Source organism: Pholis gunnellus, assembly GCF_910591455.1.
Source record: "Pholis gunnellus genome assembly, chromosome: 5".
Lineage (NCBI taxonomy): Eukaryota > Metazoa > Chordata > Actinopteri > Perciformes > Pholidae > Pholis > Pholis gunnellus.
Window position 1 is genome coordinate 16,984,303 of NC_136531.1, and position 11,135 is coordinate 16,995,437.

Here is an 11,135-nt window from a genome sequence, read left to right on the forward strand (position 1 = left end):
ATTACTGATTACATTCTGCAAAACAGAAAACACGGCCTGAAAGTTGAATTACTATCTGTTAAGAAGCACCTGACCTTGTTTGGATGGATTTTATGTGTAAATGTCAGCCACTCTATGCTTCAGAGAGGTGATGCTGAAATAAACACAACAATTAGGAAAAATGTACATTTTATAAGGTCAGATGAACATTTTCAATGAGATGATAAACAGTCGTCACATCGGTAAAACTACTGCATACGCCTGTGTGCTATTCATTTATATCATTAAAGTCCTAAATGCTATGCAAAAAGTATAACAATGTTAAATTAAAATACAAATTAAAACTGTCAACAAAAATATTGCATCATCATTAAATACTAAATGATTTGTTTTGGTGAGTTTGATGGGATATGTTTATGGATTTAAATAAGATTCACATAGAGCATATTGATTTTATAATCAGCATATTGCTTGTCGTAATATATAGATTGAATTTGAATATTGCTTTCAATATTCATGCAGCATAGCATGCTCATATAACAGTCAACATTTCATGAAGTAGTTAGATACCATTACTGTAACTTGCAACTGCAGTGAGTCAACTTATTACTTCAAACATTGTCTTTGTTGATTGCATCTGAATATATTAAAATAATGTCACAAAATGAATGTCAAGTCTAATAGTGTACGTCACATTCTCATATTGTGTACATGTGTTGTATAATCTAGAGTATTCAGCCCAATGAGGCTTCAGGATATAGAAAGACATTCTATGCTTATAATGATAAAGGGTCGTTCTGCTCGTTTTCCTCCTTAGTCTGCAAATGAATTTTCCCTTGATGCAGGTTTCTGAATCTGCCCAGTTGATCTTTGTTTCCTTGAAGACTCTTAGCGTAACGTGACCTCCAGTCTCTCTCAAAAGCAGCCTTGAAGTGTTCCAGGACTCCCCTGCCTTCGAGACTATTTTTCATCTTGACCACCAGCCCAACTCCTGTGTTGATGGCAAAGTCACTCCCGACCCAGTCATGGTTACCTGTGGAGAAACAGCAAATCTCAAGATATTGTGTCTGTGTATTATCTCAAGAAGCAATGACTCCTAAGTTGCACTATACTGGGCTTTTCTACTAGCAAACATTCTAAAGTTTTCCATTTGGAAAAATACCATTCACTTTCTTGCTGGGATTTAGATGAGTCCTTTATTAAGTCAATAAAGAGAATACGTTTTCTGTGTAATGTTGTTGAAACAGCACTCAGCATAAAAACAAAACGTTCTGACATATCTTGAAAACATGGACATGCACATAAAATCAACAAGATTATTATTGTTTTTTAAGTAAAACGAATTAATTGCAAATAGTGTACATTGCCTACCAATGTAGACAGCATTGTCGGTAACCATGTACTTGTTGTGGTTGAGTCCATGTTGAATGTCATCCTCTTTCTCCTTGTGGCTAAAAAACCGCTGCAAAAAAATGTATTGATCGTGATCAGTGTGTAAACATACCACACGTATTCTAATATGCAAGAATAAATAATCTAGAAAAAGTCAAGAAGTTCACTGCAAATACTAAACTACAGCTTTAATGAAACATATTTGGAGAAACGGTCAATTCACGCACCACCTCTAATGAACAGTTGGGCAGCTGCATGCAGAGCGACTTTAGGGAGGTGACAAAGTTAAAGGTGAGGGGGTGGGTCTTCTTCCAGAAGCTTATCAGCAGGCGAACTCTGACTCCTTTAAGTACCACAGCCTCTCTGATCATCTCATCAATAGGTGACCAGTACCTATTGGAACCATTGCAATTAGACACTGTTATAATCTAAAGGCAATGACACACATGGTGCGTTTCTAAAATTTAAGCGACTGAATGATTCAATTTCATTTTGACATCCCAAGACAGAAAAATACAGTTAATAAAACCTATCCGTCACATGAAACTATGTCTCAATTTATTTCAAAGCTCTTAGAAATAGTTTTATACCTTGTGACTGACGTTCCCCTGAAACTCCTGCTCAACAGAGGGAGGTAGTCCGTCACCGATATGAAGATAAATGTCTTTGCACTCTGGATGACTTGATAGATGGCATCTACATCTCGGGTGCGATCTTTAGCGCAGAAGAGTTCGGGAGAGGTCTGCAGACAGGATACATCATTCAGACAGGTTTGTACACCAAAATGTAATACAAATGATGAAAACCAAAGAACTGAAAGGTGAGTTACTGCTCTTTGGGTGCAGGTACAGGACAACTTGCAGAAGGGCAAAAAAACCCCGATGCCCACAGCCACAGTCTTAAACAACAGCCCTCGCTGAATAGGGCCGGAGTGTGTGCTGTTGTATGTACTGCTCTCTGATGAGTACAGTGCTGTGGAAAGTAATTTCCCCTTGGGGGACAATAAAGTCCAAAAAATATTTTGGCTGACTTTTGATATTGAGTTTGTCCCAATTCAACAAACTAATTTATACCCCACTGGCAAATGTTACACTGATAAGGTCAACATAATTAGGGTATATCATTTTCCAAAATGTCTGACAGATTCAGTGTAACATTTTGACAAAGTAAAGGGCAAGAAAACAAGAAGACACACTAGCCACAGCGAGGCACAAGAGCAGGTTGGAGTTGCCAGCAGCCTCTGACAGCATGGCTCCATTAGTTCCTATATGATAAATGTCCTACATACAACGGGTAGGCGTCTTGTCGCTTAGAGGGTAACAAGATTCATTACTGTCAAATTAGGCTGAGGTACTGAGATATTCAGACTCAAGATGCTCCTCAGCGTGATATTAACATGATTAATCACCCACTGCGCGTGTCTGTTATTAGTTGGCAATCAAACTTTTAGAAAGACATTCACCATCTAGTCCAGAGTCAGGAAATTGGTGCTTTAAGAGGAATATAAAACAGGTGAATAATTGATTACGGACACAACCTGTGGTTTGTGAATTTTGTGTCGAGTCACTTCATGTGTTAACATGCAGTAAATACGGATGCACGACAAAGTCGTTCCTCACAGACACATAAGCAGCGGCTTCTGAGGCGTTGAGTTGTAGCTCCAGGGCGCCATGCCTGCCGTACAGGGCTGTAACTCTCTTCGACCAGATAGAGGGGATGTAGTCCCTCTCGTGGAGCTGCCAGTAAAATGAAAAGACTCGGTGGAGGTCCAGAGCCAGACAGCTGCAGTTATACACCACCACCCCCAGTTCCTTCCTCTGTGGGGTGTCAGAGAGAAGCACAAAAAGGTGATGCAGCAGAAAAGTTGCAGTCTGTGTGTGTGTATGTGTGTTCATTGGATAGACATATGCTTTCGCAATGTGACAAAGGAATTAGAGTGCTGCTTATCTTAGAGTGATAATAGTAACACTCTGAGAGAGGATTTGATAATCTAATAGTAGTAATTGATTCTATTACAATATTACATTAGGATCAGGGTTTCTTGGTTCTAGAGTTGGCTCTGTGAGGCACAGTGGTGCTGAATGCTAAGAGAAGCACACCAACATGCTCACAATGATGATGCTAACATGCTCACATTTTCCAGGTATAATATTATTTATCATATTTGGTGAACATAGTGAATATTATACGTTCTAGCTTGGCGTATTGGCATGTTATCATTTGCTAACTGGCACTAACTAGCAGCCGAGGCTGATGGGAATGACATTAGTTTTGCAAGTATTGGACACAATTTGACTCCATGATGGTGCTAGATGAAAGTACCACATTGAATGAGAATCCATCTATTGGTTGTTGAGACATTTTACTCAAAACTACAAACATCAACCTGATGATGGCGCTAGAGGAAAATTCAGGGGTCACTAAAGTCGACAGGATTCCTCTTCTGGGCAGAATGGTTATATGTGCAAACTTTAATTGCAATCCATTCAATCGTTGTTTTTCAGTCCGGAACCAAAGCTACACACAACAAACAAGAGTTCTAAATATATCATCTCGCCTGGTCCTTAATTATTGTTTTGTGTTTATTCTGTTTTGGTGAGTGACCCAGAAGGAAACACACAGAGTTATCAAGTCTATTTTATTACAATATATAGTGAGTATCTGACTTTCTCTCTTTTTGTCACTCTTCTTACCTTCCCTTCCGTCATTTGTGTGTGTGTGTGTGTGTCATCATTATATGTGTCTCTTCCTTCCCTCTGGCTTCTTAGTTAATCCCACCAAACAGTAGTTCTTCCTCAAGCCCGCGCTGAAGCATGAAAAGTGCCAGGTAATCACTTCAAGTAGTAGTATGCTAATGCTCCCTGGTTCCTCTTCTATTGTAATATAGTGAATTACATACTAAATGCAAAGTGAAATGCTACTTGCCTTTCTGGCCTGCCTCAGACAGCAATCTTAAATCATCCCCGATGCCCATTAAGAGTGGCTGGAGTAATTGCATAAAAATGTACAGGTCGTAGAGTGGAACTAATCCTGACTGTGTTTTAAGTCCCCGTGGAGTGCAAATGTTATCATTTAATTAAGTTTGTCCAGCTTGTATTATTGAGAGACCAAAATCTGCTGTAGCCATATTGAGGCCAGAAAAAGAACTGCAGATCTGACCACACCTAACTGCAGCAAGCTCATTTAACCTCTGGTCTGACTTTACTCGGCGCACTCATGTTGCCGATGTGTGATGTTACCTTGGAGAGTGACCTCCAGTCCATATCAGCGCTCCCGATGTAAATGTGCCTCCGATCCACGATCCAGAATGAGGAATGCAGTCCTCCTCTGGTAAAAGCTGTCATATTCACAAAATGAACCTCTGCATCTGGATAACGTGAGACAGAGAGACAAACGCAGAGTGGTGGTAGAATGAGGTGGAGAGAACTGTGGAAATGAGTGTCTGACGGACACGTGGGCAAAGCAGGCAGGCAGCCTGAGATGCAAAAGGCTTTGAAAGGAAACCAGCCAGGTACATTAACACATTTATAATTTGTTGACCTTCATTGTGAAGTTTGGCAGACATGATGAAGGTTGTATGACCCTTGCTGTGGAGGCGCTGGATGGGGCTCAGGTGTGTAAATGAGCCTGCATCTGTCAACTAAAACACTTACTAATGCTCTTCTTCTTCTTTTAAAAACTGGTTTGTACGCAGACAATGTTATCGGGTGAGTTGTTAGGAGCTATACATCTTCATTCTGGAAAGTTACTGTGGCATATCAAATTGCTTTTATAAAATGAAAATATGACAGCCACTCACTGTGTGCTGCCAAGGTCTTCAGTTCAGCAGAGTTAGTCAGACTGCTGGCAATCTTCAGTTTTACCCCACGAGATTTCAGGCTGAGCAGTCTCTGGAACAACAGCTGACCCTGAGGAGGAGAGTGATGTTCTGTATTACTGTTGTTGAGCAGAGCTTCCGGGTTGTCCCGTAAAAGGGCGATACTTAGATCTCAGCAGGATTAACCTCATTGAGAGCTACGGGAAAATAATTAGGGCATTACCCCTTACAACAACACCTGGGAAATGCAGTTGGTTCATGCTCTGCTTGAATGTAGTGGGATATATTCAGACTCGCTGCCATGACTTTGTACCTGTTTGGCAGAGCTTGGCGTTGTTTCAAGGTCCCAGGGGTTTAAGGCCCAGACAGGTGACACCACCTCAACTGAGTGCTTTGCCTTGTCCAACAATGTATGAAAGCCAACAGAGAGAGGGAGGTGGGGTCTGCCATCCATGGGGAGAAAGAGGTCGTCTGGAATATTCTCCACAAGCACAATGCTGAAATTAACACACTTCTTGAGTTTCTGGAGCCTTAAAGTGGAACTAAACAAATGTACACATCAAAGTCTGTTTACCCGTCTTTAGGAGTCCTACTACATGTTTTCAAAAAGTTGTACAAAGCCTTTTGTGGCTCCAGAGGATACTGCCTGAAATGTAATATATATTGCCTCAAATGTGATGTCAATTGAGTCAGTGTCGGGCTGAAGACTACAAGTTTAAAAATAAAATAGATCTAGGGGTGGAGAGTGAGAAAGGGTGACCAGTCCACTTCTCATCTTATCTCGAGGCTACAAAAGCTGCCACTAGCATAACATATGAGAATCTCTGACCAAATTGTTGACAGTCTAGTTGCATTGTGGGTAATGTAGGTTTCTATATTTTTTAGGTTACGACAACTTGGTACAATAAGGTACACAAAATCCTAAGAAGTTAACAAGGAACCAGTGAGGAAAGAATGAGAAACAACCTGATAATTTAAGAGTCGAAGTTGTTCCTAAATAACTAAAATGAATCGAGTATTTTGTAGTTAATAATAATGATGAATTAATGAAGAACAGAATTAGAGATACTTTAATATTGAATCAGTGTTGGAGTTCATAGATATTTAGCACTGTACATGAATGCAAACTTTTTTTATTTTCATGTCACAGTTGCAGAGCATCTTACCTGCAGTCTCTGCTACAGTTTTCCTCTGTGATACCGTCCTCATCGTCCCCCCAAATGTCCACTGATGAGGAGATCAGCGCCACCAGCACAGCAAAGCAGCAGAGAAGGGCAAAGGCGGCAATGCACTTCTGCTGGGTCTGGAAGATGAGTTAGACACAGACAAAAAGCATGACCTGCAGCACAGTAGGACCCTTCTGCTATTGTAATAACAGGGTAACAACTCACAGTGAAGCCATTGACATGACAGTTAAGTTTGTTGTACAAAAAGGAAATTATCAGCCATTATATGTTAATGTTGTCATTCAATATCATTGATTAGAGGTTTGGATTCACGATTGATACGACAGCAACTATCTGTCTTCTCCTGACTGTAGAAACTCTTGATTTGACAACTTGGCTGCAGAGAAATTCAAAGCGCTGGAGCAAAACCCCCCTAGCTTCACAAATCCTACTTTATGCAACAGAGCAGAGGAGAAGTGAAGTGTAACGCTCACCAGCTGAAGGCAAATTGATACACACTAAAGCCCAACTATAAGGAATACTGGAGACTGGTATATGCTTTTCTGTGTACTGTCTGCTTTGTTGTTGAAGCGAATCCCCAGCTGAATGGGGATTTTATGACCTCTGGGCCAGCAGGGGCACGCCCAATGTCGCTTTTATGACAAGCAATATTAAAGTCTATATTAGTGTGCATGTATGTTTGCGTTGTTATATGGTAGATACTGGCTGTAATAAGGGTTGCGTTCAGTGGGGTCAGTGGTTATGAAGTAGCAGCCTTTTTGCCCTGATCCAGCCCGAGGAGTCTTGATTTCCACTGTTTTAAAAGTGCAGTTCGGCACTTCTGTTTTGCTTACGACAACAGATTTTCACCATCTCATTCCCTGCCTTGTTTGGCTGCATCGGTTTTATAAGCAGTGATCACATCACATTATACATTCTCTGTTGTTGTGTTCAATCAATCAAATGAATCGTATACCGCTGATTAGTTTGGCAGCATAATCAGTAGTGTCTCTAAAAGATGTCTCCCAGCTACAACTTTTTAAATACATTGTACGATAAAACAAAAGAAACACACAGCATCAGGGAGAAGATGGGGGTCGGAGGGTGTTTGTCAACTTGATTTCCCACTCTTCCCCACACTGTCTGTCTCAGGCAATGAGGCTGAAAGACTGGTGCTGGCCGGATACACCTCACACCCCATCTGCTGTCCACTGACACCACTGAGCTCTTCATCACATTTAGCAGAGTCAAGGACCATGCTTGACTTGTGGATGTGTACATGGCTGCTAGGAAATATAAACTCATGATACAGAATGAAAACTTACAGTTGATGCAGTGAGATACAATATTTCCTTCATTAAAACACACAACACACACAATAGGTTTCCAGAGCTGTTTTGGATCATTTTCATTTATCAAGCAAAAATGCCAAATATTAGCTGCTTCCAGCTTCTCAAATGTAGGAATTGCCTTCTTTTATCTGTTTTATATCATTGTGCATTAAATTAATTTGGGTTTTGTGCTATTGTTTGTACAAAATAATCAATTGTACGACCTCCCCTTACGCACTGGGAGATTGGGATGGTCATATTTTGCACTATTTTCTGACACTTCATAGACTGAACCATTCATTGAAAATGAATTGGCAACACTTTTGATAATCAATATAATCATCTATATTGTTTTCTATTCAATTTCTAAATGAATTGATAATGAAACTGTTAAATCACAGCCCTAACTGGGTTTATGTTACATGTATTTTACTGGATAATTGAAGAACCCATGGAATAAATTTAGGGCTTCATCCAAATCAATCAATGAATAAATAATGTTATGGAAGCCAGCAAGAAAAGCTTAAGAAGAACATGCACTAAAATCCCACAAACAGACAAATTAAGAGTAATATCACATGTGAAATAGATGCAGAGTGTAGTTGAGGGCAGTAAACATCACCTTCAAGGGCTCCTGTGTGGTCGGTCCCGCCATGAGAGCAGCACTCCTTCAAACTTCTCTGACAGGTTGGGACACTGCAGCTCAGTCACACATCTTTGTCCGTCTGTCTCTCTGTCTTCATCACCCACTCTTAGCCTGTCCTGCTCTGATGTCTTCACTCTTTGCCGCCGTCTTCATCCTGCTGGTTCCTCACTGTCCTGGAAGGTATGTGTGTGCACCTCGAATCCTGGTCCGTCCCATGTCCTGACATGCTTCTTCCAGTCTCTGGCTGTGTGTGTGTGTGTGTGTGTGTGTGTGTGTGTGTGTGAGCTGCCTACCCGTGCTGCTCACTCTCTGCTTCTCGGTGGAGGTGGTGAGAGAGATGGAGAAAGACCCAACCCCTCTCGTTCAAACAGCCAATACAGAGCTGAAGCTCCGAGCCCCAGCAACCCTCCTCCTCCTACTCTTCCTCTTTATCTTCCTCTTTTATCTCCCTTGTGAACAAAACTCATCTGACAGAATGCAGTTGGGCTTGGCTTAGAGGAGAGGGATGCTGAAACATGTAACATGTAAGACAGCTGCTGCAAAACTCTCAAATTGTTGTGAACTCATTAGGTAGGACACACACATACACACACACACACACACGTCACAGTTCTGCCCAGTATAGACTAAAGAAAAAGTGCTATAACTCCCATTAATAACTCCGAAGGTGACATAACTATAAATCAGCAGTATTGTCTGCTTTAATCTGTGTTTAAATCGGTGTAGTAAATGTGCTTTTCATTAATTAATGCACCAAATTCCAGAGCACTCATTCATGTTTCACTTCCACTGTATATACCTTGAAATCTAAAACTCTGCCTCTGGCTATGGCACAGAAGTACATTACAGGGCCTCGGTGGGGGGAAATTAAATATTAAACACTTTCTTCCTCCATTGTATTTGCCCTTTTCTCACAGAGGATGATAGCATCGCCTAATAGCAGAAAGCAACATATGCTGCTGACTGCAGGCAAGCTGCTGTTGTGTTTATGAGTCCCACACTGTCCAGGGAGTACAGGAAGGACCTAATGGGGGATGAGAGAGAAATGAGGGAATGATACAAGGAGAGTTTTTGAAAAGTTTTCTACTCAGACTACTGGATGGTTTGCTATGACGTTTCCCTCAGGAAGAATTATAATAATAAGGCAATCATTAGGTGTAAATTCAAATTTGTCCAATACTTGGAAGACCAAATGCCTGCAAAACTGACATTTCCATCAGCCTCAGGTGTTCTTTGTCTATAGTGCTAACTGGCAAATGGTGAATGTAGCAACCAATATACCCGCTAAACATCAGCATATTAGCATTGTTGTTGTGAACATGTTAGCATGCTAGCATGTTCAACTAAGGCGGTAAACATGGCAAACATCATCGAGAGCCAAAGTGTGATCAAAAAGTATTTACCCATTCATGACAACTTTACGGGGGTGAATTTATAAAATAACTTATCAGTTTAAATTATATTAATTATTGGTGGACGGATGGAGAATGGCAATGCAGGGGCCGTGGGAAGTGGCTGGAGACGGGACTGAGAGGCAGACCAAGTAAAATAAAAACAACTGAGACACTGTACTACTCCGCGTACAACAGCACCCGATACCACAATGGAAAAGTGACGTTACCCTCCCGTCAGCTGAGTCTATTAGCCACCCAGCCAATCATCTCGCTGATGGTCTTACTCATGTAGGTCACAAAGACGCATCAGTATTAAATTGATTCCTAATCAGTTAAAAGTTCCTCATAGCAACGTATTAAATTGATAGCACAGTTTAACATCCCTACTGCAAAGAACCACGCTCTGTTTGTATCCGGAAAACACAATGTTTAATGTTAAAATGACAGCAACAGCATCACGTTCTGTTACTGTTAGAAAGTGAGGAACATCTGACAAAAATAAAACATGTTTTCAAAGTCATTGTTAGAACTGTAATGATTTCATTAAGTATTCATATCGGTACTCGGTATCGTCAAGTACTCAAATGTAAGTACTTGTACTTGTACCTGGTATCGGTGCATCCCAACTATTTTATTATGATTATTATTCCATGTGAATGCAGGAGTAGTCTTATTATATTCAGTATATTCAAATTGCACAGTAATTACACTGCTTGAAAAAGCTTAATTTATCTCATTGACAAACTCGTGAACAATCTTTTTCTTTATCGATGAACCTGATGATTTGTCAGCGTAATTCCAGCAGAAAATGTAGAGTATATGATTATTAATTATAAGGACTTGTGGAGCACTGTGTGAGACTCCAGAGAGATATTAGTAGCAACAAGGAACAAAGTCATAGCAGTGAAGCCTGCTGTGTTTGTCTGTGCCAGGTGCCCTCTGCACGTCAGCCCTGTCTGTAAGTGAAAAAGAGAGCGCGAGAAGTGAGACAGAAGAGACAGAAATCTTTGGACCATTTCCCAGGAGAGGTGAATGCTCCCAAAGCTGCAAATATAGGGTCAAAACAACATCCAAACAGGAAGGGACTTTCACTGTTTCCCTGACCATCATGAGCACTGACCATTAACTGAGACAGAACCACGGGGCAATTTCTAGCTGAGCAACATCACAAACGAGATCCCCGGCTTAACAGCAGCGGTCACACCAAGAAACTGTTGACATAAACAATTTACCAACTGCACAGTCACCACCATGACGCAACATTGAATACTAATGTATGAAATGCCGAGCAGTCCATTTTCTTTTCCGTTATATTGAACAGCTTTAAGAGCTCTTTGCAATCTGTACACTTTTCGAGCGGCGCTCTTTGCAGGAGAGCAGTTCAGAGTTATTCCTATTCCCTCCTGACTC

General features: G+C 40.9%; 1 protein-coding gene across 1 annotated transcript; it reads right to left on the reverse strand.

Annotated features, from left to right (window-relative positions):
- Positions 1-755: 755 nt before the first annotated feature.
- On the reverse strand, positions 756-8,351 carry pld5 (phospholipase D family member 5; the record flags this gene model as incomplete). Its single annotated transcript, XM_079159163.1, has 10 exons — positions 8,308-8,351; positions 6,355-6,491; positions 5,502-5,685; positions 5,171-5,279; positions 4,611-4,738; positions 2,991-3,188; positions 1,962-2,113; positions 1,599-1,764; positions 1,351-1,441; positions 756-1,012 (listed from the first exon to the last, which is right to left on the reverse strand). The coding sequence occupies exons 1-10, from the start codon at positions 8,338-8,340 to the stop codon at positions 756-758; spliced, it is 1,455 nt and encodes a 484-aa protein (XP_079015289.1). The 5' UTR covers positions 8,341-8,351.
- Positions 8,352-11,135: the final 2,784 nt, after the last annotated feature.